Genomic DNA, 18,994 nt, shown 5'->3' on the forward strand with positions numbered 1-18,994 from the left:
TCTTAAGAATTTGTCAATAGTAAATATATTACTGAAAAACATTTAAAAACTTGGATTTACTTTCGAAGAATAATTGATTGCCAGTGTCTGCTTTGAATGATAGGCAGATGAGTGTGTGCATCGTAAATGTCAATTTTGGATAGATTTCATTTGCATGTCTTTTAAAAGTAATAGTTGCATGTAAATCTAAAATCAGTATTTGAAGTCTCTTCTTGTGAAGAAAATAAATGTTCTTGAACATACCTGCTCAAAATTAGAATCCTTGCTTTGTTGTTAGAAAACAGAAAGTTCACTTATGCACTGTTTGGGTGGTGGCTGCCTCATCACAGCTGAAGTCTGATAACTACTTCTGTGCTACAGGTTTCCATGGGAAAGTAAGAATAAACACTTTTATCAGCCACTGTGGCTGTGTACGTTGTAAGCTAAAGGAGATACAACAAAATCTAACATTAGTGACCTGTAACAGCTAGCATGTTTAATAAGTCTCCAGAAACAGAGACAAACACTTTAAAAATGAGGGCCCTAGAAATCTGTCATTCTAGGAATAATGATTTTGTTCTTCACTTTTGCTGTTTCTTTTCAGAAACTTAGAAATTTCCAGGAATTTTTTTTTAATTATAGCCTGAAATAGCTGTCCTAAACTGCCTTCTCATGGCATAGAGCAGTCTGACGGTATGCCTTTGAGGTTCTGAAAAAGGTGACTCACCAACTATAAAATAATTCCATGGATTAGAATATGGCTGTTCGCTGGTCTCCAATCCCTGCAGATACCAAAGTCTGCACATGTTCAGGGTCTTTCATAAATTCATAGTGTTTGCATGCAGCCTGGCCATATACACCTAATACAATGTAATTCTTTGTAAACAGCTTTTACACTATATTTTTTGGGGGGAGAGAAGGGATAGTGAAAATTTAAATCTTTTCTTATCTGATACAGGTGCAAATTGTTTTCTTTTTCTGTTTAATATTCTCAATTTGTTGAAGTAAACCACAGCTGAGGAACCCAAGGATACCTGTGACACTTTACCTCTTACTATGTGGACCACTTTTCTGTGCCTACCAGTTGACTTTGCAGAGGGAACTAGTGCCCCCTGCTGGGCATATTGTTTTTTAATCTTAAAATCTTTGTAGTTCAACAATTGCAGTTGCTACAATTACTGTTGTGATTTTTTTAAAGCTCATTTTAAAGAGGCAATCTCCTTTTCTCCAAAGCAAGTTAGTTTTTGCTTGGTATGAATTATTTTCCTATTTCAGAAAAGTCTGTCAAGCAAGAGCAGATTTCCCTGGCATGAAAATCACCTTTTAATTTTAGTTAGCCAGATGGTATTTCTTAGTAGTTCTGTCATCTTCCTGGCAGGAGTCCAGGCCCATTCCTCTGTTAGGATTCTTGTTCCTTCTCTGACTCTTTCACCATAACTGGAAGACCAGAGACACATGCCTCTGACCTCCAGGTTCACTTTTTTAGTAGTCTTTAAAATAGTCTAGATGAGTAGACCTGGGTGTGAGGAAGAGTACAGCTATAGACCAAGGCCACAGGGTCCCAGCCACTAGGCCTCCTCCTCCATCTTTGCCATGAACCTTGACTTCTAGCCTCATGGGCACATTTAGAAACTCTGAGCTTCAGATGGAGAGATACCTTATCAGTTAAAGCCCTTGCCTGCAAAACCTAAGAACCCAGGCTCAATTCCCCGGTACCCACATAAACTAGATGCACATAGTGATGCATGCATCTGGAGTTGGTTTGCAGATGCTAGAGGCGCCCATCCTCTCTGTATTCCTCTCTTTCCCTCTCTCTCTCTCTCTCTCTCTGTGTGTGTGTGTGTGTGTATCTTTCTATCTTCTGTCTTTCTCTCAAATAAATAAAGAAAAGAAATTTTTAAAATTAGGGCTGGAGAGATGGCTTAGCGGTTAAGCGCTTGCCTGTGAAGCCTAAGGACCCCGGTTCGAGGCTCGGTTCCCCAGGACCCACGTTAGCCAGATGCACAAGGGGGCGCACGCGTCTGGAGTTTGTTTGCAGAGGCTGGAAGCCCTGGCGCGCCCATTCTCTCTCTCTCCCTCTATCTGTCTTTCTCTCTGTGTCTCGCTCTCAAATAAATAAATAAATAATTTAAAAAAAATTTTAAAAGTCTGAGTTGGATTGTTCTCTAGCTCTTCACCATACAAAATCATTAAATAATATGCTAGAATGGGTTAATCAAATGTATTATACACTTCCTTGTCACTGCTCACTAACCCTCACTGTGATTACTCTTTACAGTCAGCCCCTGGTCTTTGGTGATAGACCTAGCATGTGAGCTCTGCTTCTTTTTCCTGCCCCTCTCACTTTCCTTTGAAGTGTGGTGTGTGCCAACTACCTGGTCCATGTTGCTCCCTGAAATTCTTGGAATTTCTTATGACACAAAGACCCTACCTCCCAGCACCAGAAAGTAATAATCTAAGCTCAATCACTACTTTTGACAACTATTTCTTACCCACTGGGCCAGCTTGGAATGCCACAATAAAGTAAAATCCTCTTGCTGGATTGTAGACAGCCACCTTCTCACTGTGCGTCCTTCAGTCTTTCCTGGGTGTATCAGCCTGTACATTTGTTTGTGTACATGTAGTATATGCATTTAGAGAGATTGAAACCATCCTTTTTTGTACCAAGCCTCTATTGTTATCAGATTAGAAACTTAACCTTATGAACTCGTCAAGCCTTAATTACCTTCTGGAAGCCTAAACTTCACATATAATCCCATTAGGCATTAGAATTTGAACATGCACATTTGAGGGGTACAGTTTGTACTCTTGTACCTTTCCTTTGCTTCTACTTGTTCCCAAGTTAGAGATCGTTTCCCCTGTATACTTAATAGAAAATCAAGAACTAAATAGCCTGGCTCACTCTTCATCTTGTGGATGCCGGTGTTGCTTCCTGTTGCCCATTGCTGAGAGCAAGGAATAGTCAGCCCCCTGGATATGGGTGGAGCATGAAAGGGGAATAGAAGATACTTCATACACTTATAGGAGTTCAGAGTAGAACTTATAACTTAGCTCAACAAATCTCATTTTATAAATCAAATAGCTAAAAACCAAAAATGTTAAATTAAAATGACTGTGCTAGGGTGTTTGTTTGTTTGTTTGTTTGTTTTTTTGAGGCAACCCCAACAGACTGGCCTTTTTAAAAAAATGAGTGTGTGTGAGAGAGAGAGAGAGAGAAAGAGAGAGAGAGACCTCCAGCTACTGTAACTGAATTCCAGACGTTTTCGTCACCTTATATGTATGTCACCTTATGCATATGTCACCTTGTGCATCTGGCTTATGTGGGACCTGGGGAGTCGAACATGGTTCCTTAGGCTTCACAGGCAAGTGCCTTAACCACTAAGCCATCTCTCCAGCCCTGTAGTGAGTTCTTGATGAGAAACAGTATTTTCAAATAGTTTCTGTGTGCCACACACAGGTAAACACTTGGAATAGTTTTCTTTTGTGGTACAACAAACGACTACCACATGAGCTGGTTAAAATCAACATCCATTTAATGCATAGATCAGAAGTTTGTTGGGCAGGGGGAACAGCCAGATTCTCTTTCATGCATCAAAAACGGCAGAAATCAAAGTGTTGCCCTTGCTAGATTTTTATCTAGCAGCTCAATGAAAGAATCTGCCTGTAGTTCATCCCTAGTATTGGTTGGAGACTTGAGCTCCTTGTCTCCTTGCTCCCTGTGACCTGGAACTGCTTGAAATCCATTCACATCCTTTGACGTACAGTTCTTCCATCTTCAGAGCAACAGTAGTTCTCGTCTCCCTCCCCCTCTCCTTAGGGGGGGGGGTGAGGTAGCATGTCCAGCTCAGGCCAATGGAATTCACTCTGTAGTCTCAGGGTGGCCTTGAACTCATGGCAATCCTCCTGCCTCTGCCTCCCGAGTGCTGAGATTAAAGGTGTGTGCCACCACACCCGGCTAGTTCCAATCTTTCTAATCTCTGACTTCCTCTTCTCTTTACAAACTGACAAAATGCATTCCTTTTGGTGGGGGGGTTGACTATTAGATTAGGCATACCATATTAGTAACATGTTCATGGGAGTTGTAACAGGGACAGATGTCTTAAGGCTATTTTAAAATTCTTCTTACCACAGCACTTAATTTTTCTAATTGTACCAAACTTACCTCATATCCATTTTATATTTATATCTATATGTGTGTGTATATGTGTTTGTGTGTGTGTATTATTTTCTTTGTATTTATAACTTATTAGAGTCGTGGTTTGGAGGTGACAGAGCTAAATTTGGACCCAAAGTTTGCCCACACCTTCCTGTGCCCTTTATATATGGTAATTTAGAAACTAGAACACACACACTTTTATTTTCATAATGAAGCCACTTGGACCTGCACCAGGCCTTCCCCTGTGATGTGTTGGTTTTTGTGACAGTGATCCTTGGGAAGAATGAGGTCTCTTAGGAGTTCTTCCCTTACTCAGCATTGGCATTGATGGCAAGATTGGAGGGAAATGAGAGGCTGAGGAAGCCTGATGTCTACCCAAGAACTACAATATGTTGGGCATACTTCCAAGTATTATTTACATAAAAAGATTTATGAAATTATGGACACAAAGTCAAGATTTTAAGTAGATAATTATTTCATGTTCAAAGTATAATAATAATAATACAACCTTAGATCACTTGTCATATAAGAAACAGAATTATTGTTTTATCTTACTTGTATTAAATCCTTCCATTAAAGCAGTGTGTGTTACAAAAGAAAATGAGACGGTACCCCTTGATTGTAGAGCACATCTGTTTGGATTGCTCCTGCATCAAGAGCTCATAGACATTCAAGCTTCCCCACCATAAACGGAGTAGTTCTTGCGTCCAGTTCTGTAACAAAGGTCCACGCTCCAGTCCATATTTGTATCTCCCTGTTAAAAAAGGGCAGCTTCCAGCCCTTTTAAATTACGGTTTGTAGCAGTGATGCAGCCTGGACTTTAAATCACCAGGGAAGCTGGCAGCACGTCAGAGCACTCCAGTTTCTGCTACTTGCTATGGAAAAATAATAATTTTTATGAATAGTGATATGAAAACATTTCTCTTTAAACATGAATTAATGTCTTGACTACTTTTTCTGTGTTAACATTCTCAGATTCCAGTATGGAGTTTTGGCTTGCTCTGCATAGTGATATTTGCTGATATGTATATATGAGGCACAAAACTTTTTATATACATGGTTTTTTTTTTAGTGCAAACAACCCTCTTCCCCTACCCGTTAGCACCTCAGGCCACTGCTACATTTTTTTAAAAAGTGAAGATAAAGAGAATTTTTATAGCAACATAATTCTAAATCCTTCTGCCACTGCCCCTTCCACATGTGTGGCACTGTAGACTAAAACCCTAAGAATTTTTTCTGAAAAATTTTCAGAACAGTTTTAAAGTTGTCAGGTGGCAAAGGCAGATTTCCACAGCAGCTGGCTCCTGGCCTGACCTGCTTCTGTTTCTTGATGGCTGGAGGCGGGTAGCGTTCCCGTGGTGGTGGTGGGAGTGGACCTTCTGTACCCACGTCCCAGCTGTAAGGATACTATGGCTGTAGCTGCTGTAAGGACGAGAGTCCGCTGAGGGCACTGTCCCTGCCTGTCTGAGTCACAGTCTTACCACAACTCTGACCCAAGAGAGCTAGGGTCTCAAAGGGGTTACTCTCCAGTCACCATTTTAAGTTGGTAATGAAACAGTTACAGGTTTTCTGCACTTAGAAAACTAAGAATCAAGCACCATGTGATTTTTTTTTTAAAGTTAATTTTCCTGCTGCTGTTGGCAGGTTGTTTTAATCTGGCACTGTTTGCTTGGCAAAGGTGTACAGCAGTGGGTGAAGGAATAGATAGGCAGAGAAGCTTCCTCTGAATACAGAGCCTCCAGGGAACAACCGGCATAGATGGAAATGGGACCAAGTTTCTTATGTCATTGGCTAATACCATCTTTGTGTGTACAACTTTACCATAAGTACCATTTCACTTTGCTTACCATATCCCACAGTTGATGCTTTCTAAACCTAGCTTCATTGTCCTTACTGTTCATTTGTCAAATTCTAAAGCCCAGCATTTCTTACTGTGTGCTGCATGCTTACTGCTGGCAAAGTAGATGTCCTGAGTTAATGTCTGTATTCACCACACAGCGTTGAATCCTGATTTAACATCTCTATTCACTATACAACCTTGAAACCTGACTGAGCACTCACTTGGTTGCTGACTAGTACGAGGGCCAGAATACACAGCCATACAAGGCCCTGGTTTACTGGATTAAGAGCTAAATTCCCCGGTACCTCTTTCCTCCCCCAGAAGGCTGGATACTTTTAAGCTTGACCAACAACAGTGTGTTAGTTTTGTAAATGATTCCATTGTAGTTGGTAACTGAATTACAGGAATAAAGACCGCACTGTGGTAGGATAATGTTCCCCTTGCGACTAGATGGGAATATGAGATACCATATGTAAGACCTTTTTACAGCTGTAATAAAATATGCTAATTCCTCACAGACTTTTCCAAATAAAGTGTTTTTCTTTTTTGACCAGTGTGTGTATAAGGAAAGTCATGTGCCTTCATCCCCCATCTCTCACACCCTTCCCTCCCCCTTCTCCCCTGCCCTCCAGGTCACATCTATTTTCAGTTTATGTATTAGAAAGCTGTAAAAAATCTCGGGATAAAATATATAATTATTTACATTTTGTTTGGCAAAGATATCCATTAACATTTTAGGTCTTTGGTTTTTTTTTGCTTCTGATATAAATAAGTCACCTGATGTATGTTAATTTTAAATACAGAAAACCTATAGAATTTGATTTATGTTCATTTAACATTTTTTATTTATTTATTTTCAAGCAGAGAGAGAGAGAGAGAAAGATACCAAGAGAGAGAATAGGCACACCAGGGCCTCCAGCCACTACAAACAAACTCCAGATGCATGTGCCATTTTGTGCAGGTGGCTTTACTTAGGTACTAGGGAATTGAATCTAGGTCATTAGGCTTTGCAGGCAAGCACCTTAACCACCGAGTCATCTCTCCAGTCGTATGTTAATTTTAAATGCAGAAAACCTATGAAGCTTTTCTCAGTGCTAATGCTTCGCACTTCTGTTGGTCAGTCATGGTGTCTGTGGGTGACCCTCAGTTACTTTCTTCCTTTCCAATGTATCCTTGTCACTTCTGTTTCACTACTTTGAATAATACCCATAAGACAATGTGAATCGAATTGGACATAGCAAGGGTAGTTTCTTGTTTCAGATCTTACAACTAATGGAGTGTGTGTATTGTCTGTTCAGTGTTTGGGGATTGGAATGTGTGTGTGTGAGTGTGTGTGTGTGTGTGTGTGTGTGTGTGTGTGTGTGTAAGAGAGAGAGAGGGGGGGAATGAGTTCCCATTCAGAGACTTTTTGGGGTTATCCTGATTCTTCTGATGAGATCACTAAACCAAATGTGATCATAAGAGATGCTGAAGTGTTCCTTGTATTGTTCCTGTATAATGAAAAGCAAGAATTTGCTTTTAAGTTTCTTTTATTACCATTATTTTCCTTCTTTGTGATTTAGATTTATTTTCCTTTGTTAATTCATAACTTCCTGAGTAGAATACTTTGTTTAGCTATTGTTATTTCTTCTTTTCAATATGAGTAAGCGTTAAAGTTCTTTTGTTAGTGATGTAGGTGTTTCAGCTTGCATACTTAACCCAACAGCATAATGTTCATTTGCATCTTTTAAGCATGTATCTTCCTGAACAATGTCTTAAAGGAATTTTTAAAAATTTTTTTGTTATTTTTATTTATTTATTTGAGAGTATCAGAGAGAGGAAGAGGCAGATAGAGAGAGAGAATGGGCGCTCCAGGACTTCCAGCCACTGCAAACGAACTCCAGATGCGTGCGCCCCCTTGTGCATCTGGCTAACGTGGGTCCTGGGGAGTCGAGCCTTGAACCAGGGTCCTTAGGCTTCACAGGCAAGTGCCTAACCGCTAAGCCATCTCTCCAGCCTTTAAAGGAATTTTTTAAAAATGTTTTTTTATTTTTATTGACTTATTTGAGAGCAACAGAAAGACCGAGAAAGAGGCAGAGAGAAGAGAGAGAGAGAGAGAGAGAGAGAGAGAATGGACATGTCAGGGCTTCCAGCCACTGCAGATGAACTCCAGACACTTGCACCTCCTTGTGCATCTGGCTAGTGTGGGTCCTGGGGAATCCAGCCTCGAACTGGGGTCCTTAGGCTTCACAGGCAAATGCGTAACCGCTAAGCCATCTCTCCAGCCTTTAAAGGGATTTTTAAATGCCAGATCCGTGGCCCTGTGTTTCCATTCCAGCTGTAATTGTCAGTCCCACAGGCTCCCCCTGCCTCATTGTCTCCTGAGTGGTCACCTTTCCACCTTCTATCCTCTGCCAGAAATCATCCCAAGTCTTTGGTCACTTTGCTTAGGAGATGGTTTTCTGTCCAACATATCCACATCGTATGCTATTCCCTGACTCCTATATTTGAATTTTTTTTAACTGAGCTAGTTTTTCAAATGGGTAGTTTATTTATTGAGAGAGAGAGAGAGTGGCTGTGTGTAGAGTGAGTATGTTTGTGGGGAGGACACACCAGGGCCACCAGCTACTGCATACAGACTCCAAATCCATGCACCACTTTTTACATCTCACATTACATAGGTACTGGGAAATCAAACAGCCCACAGGACAAAGGCTTTTAACCACTGAACCATCTTTCCCCTCTCTAGCTAGTTTTTAACACTTGATTTATATGTTCTGCTGTGTAATTGACATTCTTTATCAGGTTCACAGGCATACCAAAGTTACCTGTAGTTTAGCTTTGAAGACATTCATCAGTCTTCCTTACTCTTCATTATCTCGGCTCTGTTTCTCTTTGTATTTATATGTAAATAAATTAAATGTTCCTTATCCCAGAAATCAGTGGGGATTTTTATTTGTTTGTTTGCTTGCTTGCTTGTTTGTTTTTTGAGAAAATGTCACTTTGCCCAAAGCAGCCATAAAGATCATTCCAGTTAGGTTTACTTCAAGGACTGTCAGTTACCTGAGTCCAGGTTACAATACACCTCACCTGGAACAACAGTAACCATCTAACATGTGAATTCCATTTGTGAAGGACAGCATTTCTCCTGTTACTAAATACCGTACCACTGAAAAGTCAGTGCACAATTAACACATTATGTGGTCTCTTCTCATTCATTCTCCACATGTATTTTGTTCAGTATTTCATCTGGTCATGTTAATTCTTACATATTATTCAGTGTCTCCTGATTTCTCTTATAATGAAGGCCAGTCTCCCTGATATGTCCTACCAGTGTCTCAGGCTTGCTTACCTCTTCAGCCATGTCACCATCTCACTAACTTACCTCATAACCCACATACCAGCTTTTCTGGTTACGGTACCTACAGGAATATGTCTTTTCAAAATCAGGATCACTGCAAGTACTCCTCTTTCTATCACATGTTGGTAAGCTTTACTTGTCCTCCTCCCAAAACACACACATACACACAACCCCATACACACATACACACACACCTATGTTTTTTGTTGTTTTTTTTTTTTTCTTAGCTCTGAACCTAAATGTCACTTTCCTGTGGAATCCTTTCCTACCAGTCTCAAGTCCAGGTTATGCCCTGTCAGGGTAGCCTGGTACTTTTCTTTCCTAACGCATCTGCAATTAAAGATGTGTGTTTGTGGTGTTTTTAATGTTTATCTTCTCACCAGACAGTTAATTCTAAAAGGCCAGAGACTGGCTAGACCCATGACCCATATTTTCACTGTGACCTGGTATCAAGCCCACTTTTGGTTGACACATGAGCATGCATGTAGGTTGCATGAGTGAGTGACTGATACTAGACAGATCAGAGCGAGAGGACTGCCACCTTGAACCATAACACCATGCTTTTATGCATCTGTCTTTTTTACATAATGGAACACATGGTAAGTGGTCAGTAAGTGTTTGGAAAATTAAGAAGAAAAGAGAAAAGTAAAGTGGAGAAAGGAAATATAAAGGAGAGAATGCAGGGGGAATCTTGGAAAGGGAAAACAAATGGAAATGGAATAGGAAAGGCAGTAAGAAAAGCTATAAAACTAAATGAAGGATTATAGTCTCCTGGGGGAAAGTTACATAAATCTTCCTCATAGTTAAAAAAAGTAAAAAGCCTTGGAAAGCAAAGAAATATCAATATGCTGTGAGTGAAATGTGACACTTTTTGCAGTTTTTTGGTGGTTTTATTGTCTTATTTTGGTGATAAAGTGAGGAATAACTGGTGGAGTTGCTTGCAGACAGGCCCCTTCAACACACACTTTTAAAGTAAAGTTCCTTCTGCAAAGACTTGTAAAGCAAAGGATGTTTACATGGTTCTTCTGCTATCTTATATGTATGAAAACTCATACCTCCCCCTCAATCAAGAACTTTCTTTACAGGCTGTTATAAATATGTTTTATATTTCACAGTATTTTATGAACAACTAATGAATATACATGCATAATTGCCACTATTAGACATAGTTTATCATTTTCTACTTTATTTCCCAAATTATAGAAAAATATGTCGGAACTGCAAGTGTGGGCAAGAAGAACACGATGTTCTCTTGAGCAATGAAGAGGATCGAAAAGTAGGGAAGCTCTTCGAAGATACCAAGTACACCACCCTGATTGCAAAGCTGAAATCAGATGGAATCCCCATGTATAAGCGCAATGTTATGATACTGACCAATCCAGTGGCTGCCAAGAAGAATGTCTCCATCAACACTGTGACCTATGAGTGGGCTCCCCCTGTCCAGAATCAGGCACTGGTAAATAATAGGTGTAACAAGAGCCCTTTACTGAAGGCTGTCTGTCTAGGGTAATCCCTTTGATAATATATTCAACCACCCCATCTCTTGTTTCTCTTGTGGTTCACATTACCTTGACATTTGACTCCTATGACAATTTTTTGAATTTTGAATATGACATTAGATACCTCATAGACTTTATCCAACTACCTGTTAGGAAATGTCCTAACATCTTTAAAAATTACACAAAGGCAGAAGTAAGAGAAATGCTGTGAGTTTGAGGCCACCCTGAAACAACATAGTGAGTTCCAAGTCAGTCTGAGTCAGAGTAAGACCCTATCTCAAAATAACAACAACAAAAACAAAATTACATGAAAATCAGATGTTTTACATCAGTCTAGCTAACTCAGTGTACTCAGGATTTTTCTCAAGAAGGGAAAGAATAATAGAATTTTACCATTTTTTAAAACTGAACAAAAAAAAAATAGCCAACATGCTTGTTTTACTATATAAAGCCAAAAAGTAGCTTTGTACTAAGCTTTTTCCTCTATTATGACAACTGTATGAAGTATTTGGAAGTATATGAGGAAGACTGGGTAGGTCATTATATTTGTTATGATGAACATGCTATTGATCTGCAGGCCTAAAGTTCTCTGTTAGCCTCTCATTTGTTGATTGAACACAAGTAAACAGTAGTAATCCAGATGGTTTTACAAACTGAGAGAAAGTTAATTTCAAGGAGAAAATTAAAATGTGGGTTATGTCAACTAAATCTGTTTAGTGTACCATTTTTAGTGTGTTAATATCTCAGTATCTTAGTGTGAAGATAAAACCAAACCAACTTCTTAAGTAACTGGCTTCTGTTGTTTGTTCTGAGAGATTTGCTTTCCCAGTTAACACTGGTCTGTCTCCTTCTGGTCAGGCCAGGCAGTACATGCAGATGCTGCCCAAGGAGAAGCAGCCAGTGGCAGGCTCGGAGGGAGCACAGTACCGGAAGAAGCAGCTGGCAAAGCAGCTCCCTGCACATGACCAGGACCCTTCTAAGTGCCATGAGTTGTCTCCTAAAGAGGTGAAGGAGATGGAGCAGTTTGTGAAGAAGTACAAGAACGAGGCTTTGGGAGTTGGAGATGTGAAACTTCCCTGTGAGATGAGCACTCCGAGCGCTGACAGAGAGTACATCCCTGGTGGGGATAGAAGCACCCCGGCAACAGTGGGGACTGTGGAAACTAAGTCTACTGAGCCCAAAAAGACCCGATATGTGAGTAGAGTAGTCACCCTGTTGGCTCAGTTTGTTTCCTTTGTGGGTTCTTTCCCTTTCTTTGAACTTTTTTAAGGTCTCTTCTCCAAAGGAATTAGTAGGAAAGAAATGAAATGAAAATTCAGTTTCTACTTGGAGAGTCATTATGCTTGGTAATTCTATCTAAAGACAAATTTTCTGATTATTGTCAAGGATGATTGAGAGTTTCATGCATATATAATAGTTGGTGCTGATGTTTGGATTGATATAGCATACTGATCTAATTAATAACCTATTTATAAACATGACTTTGGTATTGCTTACTGATGTCTTCGTGTAAACAAAAATAATTTTATATTTTGGGCTAGAAATAGGGCTTAGCAGTTAAGGTACTTGCATGTAAAGCCTAAGAACCCAGGTTCGATTCCCCATTATACACATAAGCCAGATGCACATGGTGGCGCATGTGTGTGGAGTTCATTTGCAGTGGCTAGAGGCCTTGGTGTATTCATTCTGTCTCTATGTCTCCCTTTATCTCTCTCTCTCTAATAAATAAATAAAAATAAAATATTTTTAAAAATAATGCTTATTTAGATAGATTCAATTTTGCTTTTGAGATCATGCCTGAAGTTTAGACTTAAATTTACTTGGCCATATTAGCAAACTATTTCTTTTTAAGTCTGTCCTAGAGAAGGAAGTTGAAATATCTTATAATGACTAAAGACAGAATTATGATGTAGTTTATAAAACCTAGGGGTGGAAGTGACTGTCTTTTTCATAGATCTAATTAACACAGCAACTAATTAGGTTTAGTCTTGAAAAAAGGTAGCTAATTAATCCTACTGTAAAGATGTTTTATTGGTTTTTTTTTTTTTTTTTTTTGAGAGGACTCATGTAAAATTGAGGTAAAAATTACCATTAACCCTTTCTGTATGGGTGAGTCAGTTCAGGAAACCATTCTGTTTGCCATGAGATGGCAAAAGCAGGTAGGAACAGTTTGATGAAAGGTAAGAGATGATGTCTCATGGAAGTACAGATGAACATGAGTGCTTTCTCTTGAAACTGTTGCTCCAACTTCTTGCTGAGGCTACTGCTAGGATTGCCAGTCCTCATGGCTGTGTTGTCTGCATGCCTTCCTGTAGTCCTGCTACTGCTGCAAGCTGACTATGAAGGAAGGGGACCCAGCCATCTATGCTGAAAGGGCCGGCTATGACAAACTGTGGCACCCAGCGTGTTTCGTCTGCAGCACCTGTGGTGAACTCCTGGTCGATATGATTTACTTCTGGAAGAATGGGAACCTGTACTGTGGCAGACATTACTGTGACAGTGAGAAACCCCGTTGTGCTGGCTGCGATGAGGTATGTGGCCTAGGGCACCCACAGGCAAACTCTTACTCTTAATCCCACATGGCTCTCTGACTCAGAAGTAACAAGAATTAATAATACTGCTTTATTTACATCCAAAGAAGCTAAATGCAAACTGCTTTAGGTTTTTTCCATCAGGTGTATTGATATAACTAAAAAAGGACTATCAAAAAGAAAAAATTGATTTAGATAACATAATAACATAAATTCCAGCTTAATATTATCATTCTCAAACTTTTAGCCCCAAGAAAGTGTAAGATCGGCTTGCAGATCCAAATACTTGTCTAATGAACTTGTATTTTTCTCCTCTTCCAAGCTCATATTCAGCAATGAGTATACCCAGGCAGAAAACCAGAATTGGCATCTGAAACACTTCTGCTGCTTTGACTGTGACAGCATCCTAGCAGGAGAAATATATGTGATGGTCAGTGACAAGCCTGTTTGCAAGCCCTGCTATGTGAAGAACCATGCTGTGGTAAGCAGTGTTGTTGGGCACATTTGCTTCAGCCTGCTTTGTGACTTACATGTCTGCCTCTCTTTGTACCTTCTACAAAGGGGAGTCATCTTTTTACATAGAAAGCATAGGAATCCCCCTCTAGCTATTAAAATCCAGGCATTCAAAAACGTACATGCACTGACCACCAACCGCCTCAAGAGGGCTCCTTCTCCCTGTGTTTACAATGTAGATTATACTTGCTGCTTGATGATACTCAAAAAAAAAAAAAAAAAATCCTTTATGTGAATGGGCAAATTTATTCTCATTGGTACAGATAAGATTTCAGATTTCATTTGCATACCATTTCTGTTCATGTCACTGTACCACTCACTAGCCCTATTATCCCCATATCTTCTTTGGTGTCTCTACTTCGGCAGTAGTTGAATTCACCTGACTTATTTTGACTATTTCTTATTTACTTTGGGATCACCATGGATCTTGCTTTTTCCTGGGAACAAGATGTTAAATAACTATGTGTCCTAACACATTACATAGCCTAATATGTTGGCCATTATTTCTAGATAGACAAGGGAATCATAATGTATAATTTTATGTGGTATGTTAACATTATTCTTAAACACTAAACATGAATTCTCCATAAGGGCAGCGATATTTTTCCCAGCACAAGAACAGCACAGTAGGTGCTTATAACTGGAGTGAAAGCTTAGTAGCTGAAACTGATTAATTCAGCTGTTATATGTTACTTTCTGTTACATTGTGTCTAATAAATTGAAGGAAACAAGCATTAAAAAAATAATCTCCATACCTAATTTTATAGTATCCCATCATTTCTTTTAGAAAATATGTTTTTGGCATTGACCTTTGCCTAATATTGAAATGAGCACATCTGCCCAATCCCCTGAATAAATTCTGACAGAGTGCCATGCATGCATACATACAGTGTTCTGCACAGAGTGAAACATGAAGGATGATCAGCTCACAGCATCGATCTACCTAGCTCTTCTCATATCTAAAAAAAAAAAAAAAAGGAGAGACAGAGAGAGAGAAATCCCACAAACATATGTACTGAGGAAAAATCCTCAACTCCAAAAAGGGCATTTCTGAGATAAAAGTTACCAGGAAGGAGGGAAATAAGAGGCACACCTGGTTTGTCTCTGTGTAGTCACCAAGGATTCACATCTTTGGCATTTCTCAGGGACCATGTGTCAGAAAGCTTATCACAGCAAATATCCTTAACTGTTTCACATCCTGTATTCAAATGAAAGAAAATTGAAGGAATAGCTCTTGACCTGTGAGCAATTTTTTTTATATTTATTAACAACTTCCATGATTATAAAAAATACCCCATGGTAATATCCTCCCTCCCCCCACCTACCCCTTTGAAACTCCATTCTCCATCATACCTCCTCCCCATCTCAGTCAGTCTCTCTTTTACTTTTGATGTCATGATCTTTTCCTCCTCTTATGATGGTCTTATGCAGGTAGTGTCAGGCACTGTGAGGCCATGGATATCCAGACCATTTTGTGTCTATAGGGAGCATGTTGTATGGAGGCCTGCCCTTCCTTTGACTCTTACATTCTTTCTGCCACCTCTTCCATGTTAGACCCTGAGCCTTGGAAGGCGTGATAGAGATATTGTGGTACCGAGCACTGAGGTCATTTCTTTCCATCACCATGATACCTTCTGAGTCGTCCCAAGGTTACTGCTACATAAAAAGAGAAGATTCTGTACCAGAAGTGAGAGTAGCATTAATATAAGGGTGTGAACATTAACAGAAGTGCTTACTGGACAGTTTGATAAGCATAATATATACATTCAGCCAGACAACAGCAGACATTACACCCCTAAGGCTCATGACTACCTCTGTTTTAAGTTTCCAGTATCAGGGATGTATTCCCTCCCATGGAGTGGGCCTCCAGTCCAATTAGAGGGCAGTTGATTTCCCCCATAACAGATGTGCTACTCTTGCACCTGTTGGCTCATTTGGCCTGGCTGGGCAATTATAAGGTTTGCAGGGTCCACTGTTGAGTATTTTCACTGGTGATTTCTTTTTCTTCTATTGAACTGCATGCAGAATGGCTTCTTCCAGCTTTTTGTCAGCTGATCTACAGGGAGGAGGTTATCAGCTCAGATCCAGCAGGATTTCTCAGTGGCCTTGCAGCCCAAGTATATGGAGTCTTCAGCAATAGGGTCTTGCTATCTATTCCTGGTGGGAAACCAAGGGCCTCAGCAATGGCCTTGTTGCAGTCCAGTTCGCATTGCTGTTAGAACTCACCCAACCAAGAGCAGCTTCTGGGAAAAAGAGATTTATTTTGGCTTACAGGCTTGAGGGGAAGCTCCACAATGGCAGGGGAAAACGATGGCATGAGCAGAGGGTGCACATCACCCCCCTGGCCAACATAAGGTGGACTATAGCAACAAGAGGGTGTGCCAAACACTGGCATAGGGAAACTGGCTATAAGGCCCATAAGCCTGCCCCCAACAATACACTCCCTCCAGGAGGCATTAATTCCCAAATATCCATCATCTGGGAACCTAGCATTCACAACACTTAAGTTTATGGGGGACACCTGAATCAAACCACCACAGGCCTATAATGTTTTGGGGCATCAGGGACCCCTGACCAACAACTCACTGGAAGATTTAAGAATTTAGGAAATTCAGGGTCAGGTATACATAAAGAGTGTGATTCCACTTAAGGCCTTCAGGGTACCTGGCAGCACTGAGCCTTTTGAATAAGCAAGGATCTGCAAATGTTACCTGGAATTACAGATAAGACTGGAAGAATAGTGATCAAATACTTTAGTAAAACTAAATGCTATTCAATCACAGACTCTTAAGTTCAGTATACCACTCAGGTATTCATTGATTATTTTTTGACCTAAGTACTTAATTCTACAAGTAATTGGCCTTTTTTTGTGTATGGATTCTAACTAGTTATAAAAAGGTGTACAAGTAGTATCTTTGAAGAGTGGAGGATAAAAAGGTATACCATAGTCTAAAGAAAGGAATTAAAACGTGAACTCTGAAATGCTTCTGTTTCATGCAATTTTAAAATATTGAAAGATTAATGTTAACTATCGGAAACTATTCTACATGAACTATAAAGACATAAAATGTATTCAGAAACAACTGTTTACTTGGTGCAGTTCCAAATTAAGAGTATACTTATCATAGTTATAACATTGTTGTATTTAGGACTTGTGTCTGGGTTTTGCAAAGAAAGTGTCATACTGTTTCCCAAAGAAGAATTAATGTCATTTGTAGATTATAGGGCTATAATCTGTGTAATAAGAAGGAGTGTAGATACCAAGAGCATGGAAAGACTATTGCAGATCTGAACATGTGTAAGAAGGCCTCCCTTCACTTCCTAGTTACCCATCCACCGATTGGCAATTGAATTGTAAGGGCTTTTTATCTAAGGAGGTTAAATACCGTCTTCAGTCCCTTCTGCCCATGCAGTTCAGTACATCTTGATAATGAGAGGAAAAGACCAAGGCTGCTTAGGAAAGATTAGTCACTGTCATCTGGTACTAGAAATTACCACTAGCTTCTTCACTTGTTATAAAATATTTAAAAGACTGGATTTTTCATATTCACTCAGAACATACATAAAAATGATGACATATATGGACTGCCCAATTTTAGAGATCTCAGAGGGTTAGTTTTCTGCTATAATATAGAAGATTGTCTTTTGTTTTCTTCACTTACATGTTCAGTTAAAGCTACGTATGTGTTTGTGCATCATCTGTATATTTGAGCGTAATGCACAGGTAATGCTAACTGGTGAAGGGGATGTGAGTACTAATGTTCTATAGAATTAGCTTATACAGAAATTATGACTCAGAGAAGAACAGAAACCAACTAACTACAAGTTATTTTTAGTGCAAACTCATTGTTCTCAAACACTGTTAGTATTTTGAGTCCCTAATTACTTTGCACATGATTTTAGGTTACTTCTGTCTGAACTTTAGTGGTGTTAATTGTCTCATGAGTCATTGGTAAAGCTGGATTAGTTATCATTTTAGAGATTTAGTGAGTGAAGAAAAATATCATATAAATTTCTTTTTAATTACAAATGTGCAGTCTAATAAAATGTGCTGGAACTAAATGCACTGCTCTGGAGTTTGCTGTCAAGATCTTCCACATCAGCTCCATGGCTCGATCTTATAATCATCAGGTCACCTCTTTGGCCTTCACCTGCATTGCATTTCTCATGCCCAGCAGTTGCTGCTACAAAATCTGACCAGAGGGCCATTCTCAGTTAAATATTTTTTGGTTGCCATCTTTTAATTTTCCATCTACAGAATCATGTTCAGGTTATCTAAGGTGCAAATGTCAGTGTCAAAATTTGATCCCTCACTCTGTTCTCCTGTGTCATTCCTGAGCAGGTGTGTCAAGGGTGCCACAATGCCATCGACCCAGAAGTGCAGCGAGTGACATACAACAACTTCAGCTGGCACGCATCCACAGAGTGCTTTCTGTGCTCCTGCTGCAGCAAGTGTCTCATTGGGCAGAAGTTCATGCCTGTGGAAGGGATGGTTTTCTGCTCAGTGGAGTGCAAGAAGATGATGTCTTAGAAGGCACCAAGCATTATTGAGCCATAGCTATCCAAAGTGGTCTGCATTTCTGTGATAAAATGCAATTTGAAAAAATAAAAAAGAAATACCTATAGCTAACCAAAAGATTTTGTTCAATATGTCTTTTTGTGTTATCAGTTTATGCTGTTTTCCCTATCTCAGTTTTAAAAGACTGCTTTAAGCATTTGATTTTTAAAAGCAGTAAAGAATTAGAAGGCCCAGGGAGATGGCTCAGCAGTTAAAGGCATTTGCTTGCCAAATCTGCTGGCCTGAATTTCCCAGCTGTAAAGCCAGACACAAAAAGTGGGCATACCCTGGTGTGCTATAGACACACACACACACACACAAAATAAAATTATAAAAAGAATTATAGCTTCCATTAATTTTTCAAATATGAAAACTCTTGAGTTGGAAGTATGCACTAAATTAATCTTTGTATTTCTCTACCCTAGTGCCAAACACAAATATGTATATTTAATATATATGTATGTCATTTTAAAAGTTAGTGTCCTGAATGGAAACACGAGTGTTTTTAGTTCTATATACTTTTTTTAATCTGTGTGTGAAACAGAAGAAAATTAAATTTGCCATGATGCCAAAATTCT

General features: G+C 39.5%; 1 protein-coding gene across 1 annotated transcript in view; it reads left to right on the plus strand.

The window, feature by feature from the left end:
• Window positions 1-18,744, plus strand: part of Tes (testin LIM domain protein) — a 58,245-nt gene extending 39,501 nt beyond the window's left edge. Inside the window, exons 3-7 of the mRNA XM_004658567.3 lie at window positions 10,519-10,771; window positions 11,673-12,008; window positions 13,130-13,345; window positions 13,668-13,826; window positions 18,201-18,744. Of these exons, the coding sequence (XP_004658624.2) occupies window positions 10,519-10,771; window positions 11,673-12,008; window positions 13,130-13,345; window positions 13,668-13,826; window positions 18,201-18,389 (1,153 nt within the window). The 3' untranslated portion in view covers window positions 18,390-18,744. The remainder of the gene's footprint in view (window positions 1-10,518; window positions 10,772-11,672; window positions 12,009-13,129; window positions 13,346-13,667; window positions 13,827-18,200) is intronic.
• The last annotated feature ends 250 nt before the right edge of the window (window positions 18,745-18,994 follow it).

This window comes from Jaculus jaculus, chromosome 10 (assembly GCF_020740685.1).
Source record: "Jaculus jaculus isolate mJacJac1 chromosome 10, mJacJac1.mat.Y.cur, whole genome shotgun sequence".
In the NCBI taxonomy this organism is placed as follows: domain Eukaryota; kingdom Metazoa; phylum Chordata; class Mammalia; order Rodentia; family Dipodidae; genus Jaculus; species Jaculus jaculus.